We start from the raw sequence: 17,153 nt of genomic DNA, 5'->3' as shown, positions 1-17,153 counted from the left end.
ATGCTGGAAAACTAAGTTCCACACAAACTAAAGGGACTTACTTTCACGTGGATGTGTGTAAGGTTGGGATTCTGCGTCTGAAAATCCCTAAATTTAGTCGACTTCAGTTACAAAAGCCCCGATCCTGAACATGTTGATGCAGTAGTCCGCACCGAGTTTAATGGCACACACAGCCCGATCCTATGGGCATGTTGATTCAAAAATAAGTCTCATAGAGGGGGGTGGGATTTACCCTCAAGCATTGGAGCTTTATCAGCGGGGTCGGAAGGGGAAAGGGAGGCGCTGGATTGGGACTGACGGGCTGTCACGCAGGTAGCAAAGCCAAGGTAACGGAAAAAGCAGCCCACACGCCTACGCTTCCTCGGAAGTAAGGTCTACTTGTTTCAGTGGCTGACCTTCCTTACTTGGGCGTAAGCCCACCCGAGCACGGTAGTACTTCTAAGAGTGAATGGGATCCGGTCGCCAAACCACTACCGCCATCCCCAAGGGGTACCACCCTGCATCTTTCCGAGCGCGCGGGGAGGAGAGAGAGGATGATGGGAGGCGGGGGCGAGGGGGAGGGGGCACCGAGAAAGGCAGGAGGTGGAGTGATGTGCAGAATTTATGAGATTGGCCATCAGCAGCAGCATCAATCCTCTTCAAACAAAGCCGAGAGCGAGCAGCTCTCCAGACGCACGCTTCTTCCTATTGCCTCCCATTCTCTTTCGCAGGAATCCAGCGGGATCGAAGGAGAGCCGAGGGAAGCCGCACCTGGGGTGGCGACTACGCGAGAAAGCGGCCGCCCCGCGCAAGCTGAGCTCCGGGAACGAGGGGCAGCGCACGGCGTCCGGAGCTGCGTTCTCGTCTAGGACCAGGAGGGCAGGGCGACACCGGAGAGAAGCGGGCGAGCGACCGGACCAAGGCGAGGCGTCGAGGATGCTCGAAGGAAGCCCTTGAGGGCTCCCTTGGTCCTATGACCCTGCAGGGCGCTCGGGGGAGAAGTTCGCCGGGCGAGGCGATGTACCTGACCGTTGTCCGGCAGAGGGGCTGCAGCAGCTGAAGCCCGGCAGCCATCGACGCGCCCGGAGCCGACTCATGTGAAAGGGAGCCGAGGGACCGACACGGACTCAAGGACAGGGAGCGGCTACCCTGAAGGTGCGCGCCGGAGGATGGCACGTCCCGGCTGGACGCCGCTGGTGGCGACCGCCGCCTTCCTGGTGGCGACCGTGAGCCTGCTGGGCGTGGCCGGCTCCGAGCCCGCCTGGCGGAGGCCGAACGGAAGCCCGACGCCGGAGTCGCACGACGGGGAGCGCTGCTGGCTTCGCAGGACTCGCTCTGCCGCGCGGCCGCTGCGCCCCGACGCCACCTACCCGCGTCCAGGGCGGGCGGCAGCAGCGGCGCCGGTGCAGCCCAGGCGCGCCCGGAGCGTCGAGGGCAGCAGCGTGGAGGACACGTGGGGCGAGAGCAGCCCCTTCCCGCGGCGCGCGCGCGCCAGAGCCGGGCCTTCGGCTGCAGGCGCCGTCGCCGCGCTCTACTTCTCGGGCAGGCGGGAGCAGCTGCTGTTGCGCCCGGGGGTCGTGGCCGAGCTGCCCCGCTTAGAGTTCACCGTCGAGGCGTGGCTGAAGCCCGAGGGCGGCCAGAGCAACCCAGCCATTGTCGCAGGTAAGCGGGAGGGGCTCTGGGAAGGGAAAGGGGTGAAGGCTGAGGCAGGCGCCCGGGCTTTCCGAGAGCTGCCCTCTAAAACCGAGAGATGTCAAAGATGCGCGGGATCCGAGCGCCCGACGACGTTCGTGTTTCCTTCAAGTTAGGCTCGAGGTCCCAGCTGGACCCGAGGGATGCCGCTGATGGTATCGTACTAGTTAGATTTTACCGATCTAATGTTCTCCCACGGGGGGGGGGGATAAATAAATGCAGGTACTAAATTAATAAATGGCCATTACTTTTCAAGAAGTTTCGACAAACTGTTGGGTGGGGGTAGGGAGGGGCTAAGACTGGCCACAAAGAGCCACAGTAGATAGGGAGAGGGTCGAGCTGTTAAGAATGCTCACCTTTCCCGTTAGAAGTAAACTTTTGTTCTATTTGCCACACCCACTCTGAAATGAAAGGAAGGAAGGAAGGATTGTTCAGTAGGTAGAGCCGGCATGAGTTCGAGCCCCACGTTGGGCAGAAGAGTCTTGCATTGCAGGGGGTTGGACTAGGTGACCCTTGTGGTCCTTTTCCTTCTCTTCAGTTCTGTGATTCTACCATTCTAAACTTGGCAACTAATAATCGGAAAGCTCTTCAACTCTGTATTCAAAATGATTTGAGTTGATTTTCCTGATTCTTTTGTGTTTCCTGTTAAAAACCTTGATCCATTACTCGCTTCACCTTTCTGACTTGACGAATAACTGGACTGTCCAGCAAATTTCTATTCCTAGATACAGGTAGGTAGCCATGTTGGTCTGACGTAGTCAAATCAAACTGAAGAAGTGTGCATGCACACGAAAGCTCATACCAATGACAAACTTAGTTTGTCTCTAAGGTGCTACTGGAAGGAATATTATTATTATTATTATTATTAGTTTCTATTTCTAGAGTACCTCCAGATGGGTGTTTGGTGTAGGTTTGGTGCTGTTCATGCATACAAACGCTTTTTTTTTTGCAGCATTTACACAGATGGGACGGCATCAGCATCAAAAAGCCAGCCAGTACTCCCCCCCTCCCCCCAATGAATCCAGATAACCAATAAGTTGGGGGAAAGTGTCATGCCAAGGACCTATATGCAATATCTTGAATGACCGGTTTGCAGTACTAAGGCCTGGTCTGGAAGCACCCTGACAGCAAGCATATTTTACACGATAACATTTCAGAGATGGAAAATGGGAGTACTTGATTACTAGTGGATACTCCTGATAATGCATCAAGAATGAGTGCTGAATGCAGCCCTTCCTTGTGTTCTACACATTGCTCACATTGCTGAAGCATGTACTGCACTAGAGCAAGGAAGGGTTGTTGTTGTTTTACTTACAAGGAAAGCAGTTTCAAATCAACAAGAGCATGCATGGCTTGAGGCTGCCCTGTGTATTTCATTTTCATTTCCCTTTTAATTTGTGTATGGCCTTTCTATATTACTATGCACGATCTGATCCAATACAGAAAAGTAATAATAAAAACATAACTTTAAAATAAACAACTTATAGGGTGGGTCTTGCTGAATTCCCAGAGATCACCTTGGACCTATTTCCAAATAAGTAGGTATAGGTTTAAACCCTTTTCAGCCCAATAGTTTTGACCAACAAAATTATATGGATGCATCTTATAATGCATCTTTATCAGAAAATATGCACTGTCCAAGGTAAATAGCGAACATTGGAATACATGACATATGGAAGGTTCTGAATTTTTCTGGGCTTTTCACATGTGAAGTTCTTTAGATTTTCATGGAATTTAATCAGACAGTGATGTTACTTGTTGTGGGCCTCCATGAGAAAGTGCAGGTTTCTACCTGGTTATGAGTTCCACTGTGCCTTTGCAGCAGCGGAAATTGGTGCAAGAAAGAGATTTCTCTGTTTACTTTCTGACCCAGGTGCCCAGAAAGTAGATTGGGAACTACTGGTAGATCTCAGGGTTATTTGCAGTAGATGAGCAAAGGTTTCTGACTTGGCAGTTGTTCAACAAGGCAACCACAAAATGACTTTTGTCACCTAAATTCATTGCTGAAATGAAGAAAGCCAACTCGAAGTGGATTTGGTGTGAAAGGAGTTTGAGCTCATTTAGCTCTGGTACTGAAAATGTATTTCCGGACTGACAGTGTGTCCTGCTCTTTAATTCTAACTGTGTGTCTTTTACACTTGTCTCTGATAACAAAGATCATGGTATTCTAGTAAAAAACAACAACAACCCTACCAAAGTCAGCCACTCAACCTTAAAGTCTGCCCACTCCTACTCAAAAACTACCAGAGCAATGCTGGTTCATTCCAAACTATCACGGGAAGCTTATTTCTTAAGCACCAGAAAAGACTAGCTGCATTCAAAGCACATTCTTTCCATCAAAGAATTCTAGGCACTGTAGTTTAACCCTCACAGAATTACCATTCCAAGCAACTCTTAACAAACTACAGTGCCCAGAATTCTATTGGGGGGGGGACTGTGCTTTAAATGTGCTTTAAATGTATAGTGTGTATGCAGCTTGCATGCTTCCAGCTGCTGCAACTACAAAATTCCCTCTCTGCCAGAAACTGGATTCTTCTGCATTAGATGTACACAGGTGCCTGAAACTTAGAGACAGGTTGATGCCAGTGGTGGGTGGAAGGACAGACAACTCCGACATCACCAAACACTATTGCCAAATCATTGTTTTGGTTCTTATGGCCTCATCGAGGGGGTGTTGCCCAATGGTGTGTTGTATACTGTGTGGTTTCAGATGCAACTGTCAGACATTGCCATGCCATGCAGCTTGAGCAGCTAAATCGCAACTGGTGTGCATGTGAGCAGATATATTTTCCTGTGTTACAGATGAATATTGGAGGTGCAGAACTGGGCATTTGGGGGGGTCAAACTAATTTGAGCTCCAGGGTGGAGATACGCAGCCTGGTCCGTAATGCAGACATTCATTCATTCATTCACATCATTTTCACTCTGCCTTTCCAAAAAGATACTCGAGCTGGCTTGCACAGTGAAAAATACAGATAACAGTTATGAGCAAGGAATAAAAATAGGCAGACAGAAATGTATAGTTTAATTAATGCTAGGCTGGGGTGGGGTGGGGGTGGGGGTTGGATTACCTTTAAGAAAGGAAGGCAAAAGCCTTCCTGCTGATTTAATTATTTCTTTGTAAGAAAATGGGCGAGCGGCAGCAAGAAACCTTTTTTTGGGGGGCAGGACCCCCTTAGCCCCCACTGGCTACAGGTCTGTGCCAAATCATGGGCATCAACATCCCTGCCCCTCCCCTGACCTGTGAAACTGTGTGACTTGAAATGCTGTGTTTCAAGCCACCAATCTAATGTCTCCAAGGCTTAGGGCACAAAGTATGGCTTGTTCAACTGTGCTGTGCCTGAGCTCAATTTCTCCCACTTTCTTCCTCCCTTATTTATTTTATCAAAACGGATTTTGTGTGCTGCTTAATTGAAAAGAAATAGCTTTCGGCAGTTTACTTAAAATGTAAAAGCATTACAACCGTTGAGACAAGTCTGAAGTTAAAAACAAGCTGACTTAACACCCCCCCCCGCACTGCTATAAAACATTTTTAAGTTTTCAAAAGTGATGGGACAAACCACAGAGTGGCAGTCTTAGCGTTACATCTGAACTTTTCTCTCCAAACAAGCCGTCATCTGAAATCAAGGTTTGTTCTTGGCTTCCTGATCAAGGTTTGTTGAGCAGATGCAAACCTCAAAAGCTGGTTTGGATTCAATGCTAAGCCTGCCACTTTTGTGGTTTGTTTCCCTCCCCAGCTAAAGGAGGAGCAAAGTGGGAGCCCTCTGGGTGCAGAGAGAAATCGCCCTTCCTGGTTTAGCATTACTTCTGAGCCTGGCCCCTGGGTGAGTTCAGCTCTGAACTTTGACTTCGCGTTAGGCGCTCCTTCTCCAGAGTGGCTACAAGGAGGAAACGGGAAGCTTCAGTTTCCATTTTTTTTTACTAACTGTGATTTGTTGTTATGTCGCAACTCAGAACTGTGGTTTGTCTTAACTATGGTTTAAGGAAACAAGCCAGGATCTGAAACCACAATTTGAAGTTGGCTTTGCCCTTTAAGCCATAATTAAGACTAGCCACAGCTTGACTGCCTTGAGACATGGCCACAAAATGCAGTTCTCTTCAAACGGAAGCCAGAGCCTCCAGTCTGCTCCTCGTGACTGTGGTGGAGGAAAAGTGGAAAGGGAGTGCAGAAGTCCAAGGCTTCTTCATGTAACACTAAAGCAGCCTTAGAATCACAGAATTGTAGAGTTGGAAGGGACCAGGAGGGTCATCTAGTCCAACCCCCTGCAATGTGGAAATGTTTTGCCCAGCGTGGGCTCAAACCCACAACCCTGAGATTTATTTATTTTATTTATTTATTATTACGGTCGAGGACCAGCTCTTAGAAGTAAAATGAAATAAAAATAAAACGGATCCCTTTGAAAAAACAGTTTCCGGGAGCATAACGTATAAAAGTCGCTTTGAACAAGATTTAAAAGAAAATTATTAATTATTAACAATGCTAAAAGTTTAACCTTAAAATAGTGGCTGCAGAAAGCTGAGCCTAGCTCGCTTGGGGTGCCATTGAGGAAAAAATCAGGCGGGCTGGGAAGAAAGTATGTGTCTGCATATTTGGGCACAGAATCTGGCGACTGCCCTGGTTATTTTCAGGTCTTTGCCTAGCAAGAGCAGGTTGTATAATTGCTTTTTCGGGAGGCTTGCTAAGCTCACCAGTATGGGATCCAGGATCTCCCTTCGAGCTTCTTCATATAGGGGGCATCTGAAGAACAAATGCTCAGGGCTTCCTATTTCCCCCAATGGGCATACGCAGAGTCTTTGAACCCTGAGATTAAGAGTCTGATGCTCTATCAAAAGAGCCATACACTTTTGCCCTCCTCGGCTCAGACAGGAGAGCATGAGACTCTTAATCTCAAGAGTTCTGGGTTTGACTCTCGTGGTCCCTTCCAACTCTGCGATTCTATGATTCCATGTTTTAGCTGGAGTCATCTCTGATGCTGGTTGTGCTGGCTGAGCCCGGCAAGAATTGTATTCCAAAACCACCGGAGGGCACCAGGTTGGGGAAGGCTGCAGTAAACCGCAGTTTGGCATTGGACCAAATGCAGACACTGGATATTTGTGGGAAGTGGCCCAAGTGGTGTTATTTTCTGACGCACCTGCAAGTGTAAATTTTCCCACAATTTCTTAAAAGAAATCCAGTAGGTCCTGGACCAGTCTCCGTGTAATAATAATAATAATAATAATAATAATTCTGTGATATATTATTTATACCCCGCCCATCTGGCTGTGTTTCCCCAGCCACTCTGGGCGGCTTCCAACAGAAGAATAAAACACAGTAATCTATTAAACATTAAAAGCCTTCCTGAACAGGGCTGCCTTCAGATGTCTTCTAAAAGTCTGGTAGTTGTTTTCCTTTTTGACATCTGTTGGGAGGGCGTTCCACAGGGCAGGCGCCACCACCGAGAAGGCTTCTCGCAACGAGGGAACCGCCAGAAGGCCCTCGGTGCTGGACCTCAGTGTCCGGGCAGAATGATGGAGGTGGAGACGCTCCTTCAGCTATACTGGACCGAGGCCATTTAGGGCTCTTGCAGGAGTTCCAGAGGTTTTTTGATCTGCAATGGATTGTGTAGTGGGGCTGATTTGTATGGAGCACTGCTTTGAGGTGTGTGTGTGTGTGTGTGTGAATGAATGTGGTCACTGCAGTTTACATGATCATGATGGTCCTTTTTCAAGCTGCCTTAGTTGTTCTGGCCAGACACACTGGCCCTCCTTAGAGATGCCTGTTCCTGCAACCAGTTCTACATGTGATATCCATTAGGTCACAAGCCTGTTGGTGATCACCGTGAGAGGAGATCAAGAGGGACATGGTTTCAAATGTCCCACCTTGTTCCCTGCTTTAGTTACGTGTGCATACAACCCTTCACTCTCACCCTTACGGCCTTCAAAGTCCTTGCCTCTCTGCTAGTCCTTGATTGAAATCGTTTTCTGCAGTGGTAATGCAGAACTTTTAAAAAACAAAACAAAACACATTTACAGGAATAGTATATATCTATATATAGAATGAGTATTTCTAGACTGCTTTTCTACCCATAGGCTTCCAAACGGGCTCCCAGAATAAAATAGAATCCAAAAATAACATTGAACTGTAATACAAACGCAAGCAAACACGGCTGAGTGGCAGCAGCATAATGCTGACATATAAAACAGAACAATAAAAGCCAGGGCAGGAGAAGCACCCAAGAGACAAGAAGACCAAGGGCATTAAAAGCAAGACAGTCTCAACAGATAGTTGGGGAAACCTCTAGTATAGGGATTAGACCAGGCTTCCTCAAACTCGGCCCTCCAGATGTTTTTGGCCTACAACTCCCATGATCCCTAGCTAGCAGGACCAGTGGTCTGGGATGATGGGAATTGTAGCCTCAGAACAGCTGGAGGGCCGAGTTTGAGGAAGCCTGGATTAGACTAGCCTCCTGGGGGAAGGAGTAGCAAAATTCACTGCACTGATTGAACTAGACTCTTCCACATTTCCAGAATGAATTGCAGCTTGCAGAATTCTGGATTCCTGCTTTGCTTCAGGTTGGGCTACATAACCTAGTGCAGCATTTCTTGAATGTTAAAAAGTCATGCTGTGCTCAGTCTTAACACGGGACGACTGAGAAGCCCAACTGCTGAGCAAACTTCAAGTCATGCTGAAGTTCTTGTGGTGCCTGTTGCTTCCCTGTGATCTCAAGCGCTCCGAGTAGAATCTGGACCAGGGAAGGCTCACCACAGTGCCTGTGAAGCTTCGTGCATTACTTCATAGCATGAACATGCTCTCACCATGTAGCTTGGGTAAGCCGCCTGTTTTGTCATTCACCACATCAATTTCCTGAAGACTGTGCAAAACTAGAAATATTAATTTGATGAGATTTTCCTGCCTAAGTGCTAAGTTGTGGTTAAGAGGTTCATCACCCTGGACAAGCTGGAACGTGTCCAGAGGAGGGCAACCAAAATGGTCAAAGGCCTGGAAACAATGCCTTATGAGGAACGGCTTAGGGAGCTGGGTATGTTTAGCCTGGAGAAGAGAAGGTTAAGGGGTGATATGATAGCCATGTTCAAATATATAAAAGGAGGGTGAAAGGTTGTTTTCTGCTGCTCCAGAGAAGCGAACATGGAGCAATGGATTCAAGCTACAAGAAAGAAGATTCCACCTAAACATTAGGAAGAACTTCCTGACAGTAAGAGTTGTTCGGCAGTGGAATTTGCTGCCAAGGAGTGTGGTGGAGTCTCCTTTTTTGGAGGTCTTTAAGCGGAGGCTTGACAGCCATATGTCAAGAATGCTTTGATGGTGTTTCCTGCTTGGCAGGGGGTTGGACTGGATGGCCCTTGTGGTCTCTTCCAACTCTATGACTCTACCCCCTCAGCGTGGGTCTGTGGATTATAGAGCCAGCAGCTGAGTCTAACTTGAAACATTTGTGAAACAAGCCCTGCTGAAGGAGTAGAAGCAGCAGAAAAGACTGGCTTCGTTGCCACTGGGGGGCACCCTTGGAGTACACGAAGGCAAGCCAGGCAAGGCTTCCTAGTTGAACTGGCTGGCACTATTGGAGGAAACAGATTGTGAGTCTGGGTTCAGGCCTGCGTTTGGCCTGGAACTGGGCGTGGCCACCCTGACAGATGACCTTTTTTTGAGGAAGAGACCAGGGGACTTCAGCCCTACTGCTGCTGTGGGATCTGTCATTGGCTTTGGACAACATTGAATGTGCTGTCTCAATGAACCATCTCCATGGGTTGGGAATGGAACTGATTTACAGATTTACAGTGATTCCGGAGATTCGAGGTGGGGCAGCACCTGTGTACATTTGGGCCAATGCTATATAATAATAATAATAATAATAATAATAATAATAATAATAATAATAATAAATTTATTATTTATACCCCGCCCATCTGGCTGGGTTTCCCCAGACACTCTGGGCGGCTTACAACAGAAAACTGAAATACAATAATCTATTAAACATTAAAAGCCTCCCTAAACAGGGCTGCCTTCAGATGTCTTCTAAAAATCTGGTAGCTGTTTTTCTCTTTGACATCTGATGGGAGGGCGTTCCACAGGGCAGGCGCCACCACCGAGAAGGCCCTCTGCCTGGTTCCCTACAACTTGGCTTCTCGCAACGAGGGAACCGCCAGAAGGCCCTTGGTACTGGACCTCAGTGTCCGGGCAGAATGATGGGGGTGGAGATGCTCCTTCAGGTATACTGGACCGAGGCCATTTAGGGCTTTAAAGGTCAGCACCAACACTTTGAACTGTGCTCGGAAACGTACTGGGAGCCAATGTAGATTTTTCAAGACTGGTGTTATGTGGTCTCGGCGGCCGCTCCCAGTCACCAGTCTAGCTGTTGCATTCTGGATTAGTTGTAGTTCCCGGGTCACATTCAAAGGTAGCCCCATGTAGAGCGCATTGCATTAGTCCAAGTGGGAGATAACCAGAGCATGCACCACTCTGGCGAGACAGTCTACAGGCAGGTAGGGTCTCAGCCTGCGTACTAGATGGAGCTGATAGACAGCTGCCTTGGACACAGAATTGACCTGCGCCTCCATGGACAGCTGTGAGTCCAGAATGACTCCCAGGCTGCACACCTGGTCCCAATAGGAGCAATCATCAGAAGGTTGATGAAGCTCAGCTCTGCTTTCCCAATGAAACCAAGTTGGCAGAGGTTGTGCCTAAGCTGAACCAGTGTCTGGGTGCAGTGGTACAGTGGGTGAGGGTTAAGAGGCTGAAGCTGAATCCTGTGGGTAAGTGGGCCCCAGGCCCAAGTCCTGGGGAGTCTGCCTGTTACAAATGGGATTGCCCTCCCTCTGAAGAGCACCTGTCATTAACTTCAGCTGCTGCACCAACTGTGCCCTTTTCCTGGACAGGAGAACTTGGCCTCTGTTACATGTGCATTGGTACTAAACTCTCACCTGGGCTATTTTAATGATGCTCTGTAGGTGAGGCTTCCCTTGAAGATGGCCTGGAGAGTTTTTGCAGAACTCACAAGTGGTGCTCCTTCATTGGGCACACATTATGAGATCTGCTCTTGCTGCCTATTAGTGTGGTGGAATGCCATCCCAGCTGAAATGTAGTCCACTGATTTGAATTCTATCCACCTGCCCCATCCTTTCTGCAACCCTAGGCCATTGGCAAAGACAAGAAGTTTACTGGGCTCCCAGAAAAAGAGCCACTTTACAAATAACGGGTGAGCTGTGTTTGCAGAAGAAGAGTTTGGATTTGATATCCTGCTTTATCACTACCCGAAGGAGTCTCAAAGCAATGGTGCTTTGCAATGGTGGGCCAAATGTTTCTGAAGTTCCTGAGTTCTGAACTTCTCAGAACAAGCAGCTGTTTTCTACAGTCCTCCTGTTTCATTTCCTACTAATTGTGTGTTAATTATAGGAATGTGTTTCTGGGGGGGGGGGGCAGGGGCAGCAATGCAAGGAGGAGCTTGGGGGAAGATGATGCGTTTTCTAGCCCAGATTTTTCTGAGGTGCTTTTCTCGCTTCTGTTTCTAGAGACCCTTTGTTAGCCTTTTCAGATTTTTCAAAATATGTTGGTATGCGACGATGGCTTGTGTTTGAGACGTGCAACACAACATATTCCACCAGCCTTAGAACAGTAAGGAACTATAGAACAGAAAGGTTCAAAGATCGCTTGATTGAAACCTTTAATGCTCAGGCTTCATTCACACTGTAGGATTTGATGTGGCAGAACTGTTTCTAGACTGTATTATTTCAGGCCGGAAACGGGTTCCCAAGGTGAATTTTCCTCTATGCAAACAAATTCCCTACACATAGAAAGCTAGCATATTAGAGAAACAGTTACGTTATAACCCTGACAGCTAGCTTTTTAGATGGACATTAAACAATTTGGCCTGCTACCTACAGTTTGAAGCCACATAATCCAGAAGCAGCTTGAAAACCCCACCTGCTCTTTTTGAGCCAAGCACTTACGTGAAAATATATCCAGAGCAGGCCAGCATGACATGGAACCCAACTCACCAAGCTTAATTTGGTCCACCTGCCATGCATTGGGGTCTGCCAGGTGCTGGACCTGGGTGGAAGCCAGGCAGTATGATTGGTTAGAGAAGGAAGGAGAGAGAATGGCCGGCAGGAAAGCTGATGGCAAAGCCATTGCCCGGGAGACATTTGCAGCCACCTGTGAAGCTTGTTAACAAGTGAGGCTTCTGCATTTATATACTCAGTCCCTGGCAGCTGACCAGAGAAGTTTAAAGTTTATGTGGGAGGGAATTTCAGGTCACCGTCTACAAACCCAGGGCTGCTAATTCTGTGCTTCAGTTCCTCACTTTCTTTTCCTAAAAATACAGTTAAGACTGCAAAGAACAACATAACGAGATCACCGTTTTTAAGGAGAAAAGGGAATCTTTCTGATTTTAGCCTTATTATTGTCTGTAAAATATAGCTAGTGATATTCTTCTTCTTGCATTCCCGCTCCCAGAATAACATGAGGTGAGTTTGTGGGACAACGTAAAGCAGCCTAAATGGAAGCAGATTTTATCACCCCAGTGTTGCGTAGAAGCTTGTTTGGGGGACTTCCAGTTATGTGCTGTACTTGATTTTGTTTCAGTATAGGTTTGCTTGAAGTTTTTGTGCAGGAATCCGAAACTCCTGCACATTTGCACTAAGAGCAAAGCCACGAACCAATTTGTTAACACACATTCCAACAATACTGACTGTAGCTTGGATGTGTTAGGTGAAGCCTTACAGGGCCAGGGTGCCAGCTATGAGACTTGTATTTCCTCCCTTTATATTTCTGCCATCTTTCTTACACCAGAGGCCAGTTTTCTCATTCCTCCTTTCATCTACAAAAATAATTATCACCAGGTTCTGAAAACAGGTGGAGAGCTGATGTAATGCATTATGCTCCTCTCAAAGGCTTGCCCTAGTCATTCTCCCACACCTTGACATAGGGTGGGTTGTCACCCAAAAATGGAATTTGTGGGGGTATTCTCTATAGATAATACTCTGCCCTTGTCACTTTTAAAATACCAGAAACTGTTTATGACTTGAGTGTGTTCCATATCAGGGGTGGGCTAACTTCATTGTTATGTAGTCTACCTTTTCCTCTTTTTAAAAACCAAAATCCCTCTTGTCCACCAGCATGTTTTAGATTTACAGAATGAGGATGCACAGTGAATATTTTACGCTTGCTTAACAGCCATGCTGTGTCAACATCATTTTCAGGAATCTCAACAACCTGCAGGCTCTAGGTGGTCTCCTGACCATTGGCCAGTAGACCACCATCTACAGTCTGCCACCCCACTCAGGGTCCTATCCTGCCCTTTCCACCCCCACCCTGGTCATGGCAGAGAAGGATTGTCTGCATAGTATTATTCATGATGGCAATATCCAGAAGTCAAAGCAATCTAAGGATGGGAGCATCACTGACCATGGAGCTAGGAAAGTAGGCAAGATCACACCAAGAGGAATAATAAAACTCATATTAAGCATTTTCATCTTGCCTCTCCCTATTTTAAAGTACAATACAGAGAGAAGCATCAGACATAGTAATTTAAACCACATGGCCTGTGTGGTGTTTTTTTTTAAGCTCTCTTTCTCTGTGTGTGTGGTTTATAAATTATCCAGATCTGAGTCAGGAACCGACTTCTGAAACCTATGCCAAGACCCAGTCTTCTCATTCCTACCCTCATCTGCAAGAATAATTATCACCATGTTCTGAAAACAGGTGGAGAGCTGGGAGAACAGGTGTTATGGGATAATGGAAAAGCAGCAGAACCTGTGAAAAAGAGGCAAGGGGTTGAATCTCTGTTCAATAGAGATTCCCCTGGGAGGGGATTAAATGCCAATTATGTATAGGTGGGCTAAAGCCTTCAAGCTTCAGAACACAGTAACATGCAATAACAACTGATCATTACAGATCTCTCTCCCCCCCCCTGAGTTCCAGACAATTTTTCCTTTTAGCTATCCCCCCAGGTGGCGCTGTGGGTTAAACCACAAAGCCTAGGGCTTGCTGATCAGAAGGTCGGCGGTTCGAATCCCTGTGACGGGGTGAGCTCCCGTTGCTTGATCCCAGCTCCTGCCAACCTAGCAGTTCAAAAGCATGTCAAAATGCAAGTAGATAAATAGGAACCGCTACAGCGGGAAGGTAAACGGTGTTTCCATGTGCTGCTCTGGTTCGCCAGAAGCGGCTTTGTCATGCTGGCCACATGACCTGGAAGCTGTACGCCGGCTCCCTCGGCCAATAATGCGAGATGATGCAACCCAAGAGTCGGTCACGACTGGACCTAATGGTCAGGGGTCCCTTTACCTTTACCTTTCACCACAGCAGGGAGCTTCACAAACCAAAGATTTATAGACCAGAGGGTCTCCTTCAGGGAAGGTATTTGAAGATATTTGCTAGTCAGCAAAAGCTGTTCAGTTCCAAAGAGAGGGAGGAGGGCTGAGGTCTTGCTAACCATTCCCAGAACCTCCATGAAGGAGAGAAACCACCAATGCGGCCTCTTCTGAAGACCTCGGAGGAGACGTGGCTTCAAATAGCCTGGCACTAGACCATTTACAGCTTTAAAGGTTAAAACCAGCACTTTGAATTGTGGCAGAAGCATGCAGACAAGCAGCCCAGGATGTTACAAAACTGGTGATTGTGTGGGCTCAGGGAGCAGCCACCGTCAAGAGGCTTAGCAGCTTGCCTTGGGGACCAGCAGCACTCAGTGTATCTTATGCTGAGTGTATCTCAGGACTAGGCCTTCTCTTGATTCTTATGCTGTGATGCTAGAACCTTGGTCATAACTAGCTTTTCTCAAAGTTGATGCTTTGAAGCAAAGCCTTGCAATTGTGGGTGGAGAAAACCTGTGGCTTTCTGTGTGCTGTTGCAACAGATGCCACCTTCTGCCGCACAGATTTCCTGGAGGGCCTCTGGGTTCTCTCCTTTCTGCTTGAGCCTAAACCCTTATTACAGCTGCTTCTTTGCACCGGGACCCCCTCAGCTCCTGCTTCCACCCCCTTGCTCCTATGTCGGATGGTTTCACGCATTGGCTTCCTGGCGAAGGGAATTGCTTGCTTGTTTGAAGCGATGCTGGAGCATCAGACACATTCCTGGGCATATTCCTACTTGCTGGCTGGGCTTCTGACACAGGGGCCCGGGAAATGTTCTTGGCTTTTCCAGAGCAGTAGTTTCTGGGCCTCTAGCAGGGTGAAGTCTCGGGCGGCAGTGGGCAAATGCAAAGAGCTGGAACGGCATCAAGGGGAGGGAGCAGGTTGGCCAATGCCAGATGTGACTCCAGATGTGGAAGCTCTTTGGTAACAGTGCAGAGCTCCAAGCAGACACTTGTTGATGAAATTGAATGTGCGGAAGCTCCTCCTCTGGATACTGAGGAGCATGCAGTGAGAGAGAGCGCAAAAAAGCATCCTTGTGGTTTTTTCGTGCTAACTCATCCTTAAAAGAGATTTCGGGGCCGTGAACAGAAGTAGACTCTTGAGGGGAAACCTCTGGGAAGGGATGCTTCTAGAACAGTGGTAGCAGAGTATTTTTATATGTGTTTAAAATACATAACATTTCCTCACCTTGAAGGCTCAGGATGGGTAAGAACATTAATGAAAGCATTTCCTCAAGCTATAAAAAATATTTAAATGTACAGCTAAAATGTCCTTTCATTAGATGTGGTGGATATATTCTCCAGCTTCACTGAGCAGAAGGCATTGTTCTGTTGACCTGGCCATGAGCTACTGTGAATGGCCAACCTAGAGGCTTCAGGTGGGGCCAGTGTTTCATATTCTTAATCCTTTCCACGCCTAAAGAGGATTCTTGCAGTTGAATGCATTCAGCTCCACTGGACAGTTTGCTAGTTTGGGCTCCAGTTTCAGGCCATGAGGTTCCCACTTCAAGCTTCAGAGTCCCTGACAACAAGAAGGGAATTTTTGAGCTGGCAATGAGCCCCTGACAAGTTATTCCTGCAACTGTTCACACTTAGTAACACATTTGGCATCCTAAGATCATCAGATGTCATTTAAATAAAACATGTTTCTAACCCTCATGGACAAGAGCATAGGAACATTTCCATGTCATTCTCCTTTAATTACTTACCACCACCCCCTTTTCGCCTGCAAAGAAATAAAGTATCTTAAAACATAGGCGATTTCAGCCGATGAATTTATGCCAAATGCATGCAAATACCCAGTCTGCAGAATATGAGTGGCCTGGTTGCAGAATTGAAGATAGGGCGGTTCTCCAGGTTACATTCAGTTCTCCCAGTAAGCCAGTTGAGAAAATAATTGTTCTGTTGAAGAGGCAAGAAATAAGCCTGTTTAAGACAGACAGGGCTGAGACCAAGAGTAGCCACTCAGGGGCTGTCCGCTGTGAATTTCCTCCAGGGGCTTCGTTGCTCAGTCAGCACTGAGTCTCTGGATAGCTCCACTGGTAGGGAACAAAGCTGAACAAACAGGTTCTGATCCCTGGATACAGTGTGACTTGGTGGCTGCTGCGACCTTGAAGACTACAGACCGCCTTGAGTTGCAAGCAAAGATCCTGATCTAGTAATATAAATAATAGTGACAATGAATTAATAATAATAATACATTTTAATAATAGTGATAATAATGATGATGATGATGATACAATCTAAATGAATAAAGTTCACATACAAGGGAAATGTGACAGAGAAGGAAGAGGGAGAGGAGTAAAACACAGTTCTTAAAATGATGAGCTTTGCATTGTTCAGGAGTTGGTGAGGCCTGAGGTAGTCTTCTGGAATGACTGCCCACCCCACTACCACCCGGTGACAATATCATGGACAGAGGAGGAGGAGAATGTTTGTGTGGGTTAGGCTTCTACGAAGTGAAACGTGATATTGTGCATAGCTATACAACAGCAGGAAGGCATCAATCGGTGTTTTCCAGTTTATAGAAGTTTTCACAGGGCAGGGTCAAGAAGACTGACGTATTATTTAAAGAGAAGTCACCATGGTGGCTCACCCACGGTATGAGTTTTCTCCCAGATCTGCATTTAGCATGACTGAAGTATATTCTTTTGAGGTTAATGCTGATTCAGCCATAATTTTTGCCATGCTCCAGGCAGTGTCTTCGCTTTCCTTTTTAGAAATTAAAAAAGCAATCTGGGAAAAAAAAGTTTCAGAACAGCTACAGTGATTTGGTGAGTGTGTTTCTCTGTGGCAATTGTGGGGACTGGCCAGTTGTCACCCCCCCCCCCAAAGCTCAGTGCTGGAGAGGCTATGTGATCGGAGTGCCTCCACACTGGTTGTCTTCCTCCTTTTCTTGCCTCAGATTTGGAACAAAGCACTTCTTTCTCAAATAAGAGCTTTTGATGGATATGGTGCAGGGAATGGGTCCTTTCTCGCTGACTAATGTAGCAGATTCCAGACAGCCCAGGTTAATGATTAGTTAACCTTTGATGGTGTTTCCTGCTTGGCAGGGGGTTGGACTGGATGGCCCTTGTGGTCTCTTCCAACTCTATGATTCTATGATTCTATGATTCTATGATTAGTGATGGATACTATCCT

At 47.1% G+C, this 17,153-nt stretch overlaps 1 protein-coding gene across 1 annotated transcript in view; it reads left to right on the top strand.

Annotated features, from left to right (window-relative positions):
• The first annotated feature begins 1,148 nt into the window (after nucleotides 1-1,148).
• PAPPA2 (pappalysin 2) overlaps nucleotides 1,149-17,153 on the top strand; it is a 128,690-nt gene continuing 112,685 nt past the window's right edge. Inside the window, exon 1 of the mRNA XM_035123579.2 lies at nucleotides 1,149-1,641. Coding sequence (XP_034979470.2) covers nucleotides 1,149-1,641 — 493 coding nt within the window. The remainder of the gene's footprint in view (nucleotides 1,642-17,153) is intronic.

Source organism: Zootoca vivipara, chromosome 7 (assembly GCF_963506605.1).
Source record: "Zootoca vivipara chromosome 7, rZooViv1.1, whole genome shotgun sequence".
NCBI lineage: Eukaryota > Metazoa > Chordata > Lepidosauria > Squamata > Lacertidae > Zootoca > Zootoca vivipara.
The sequence above is the reverse complement of the archived record's forward strand: the minus strand, read 5'-3'. Positions and strand labels throughout refer to the sequence as shown.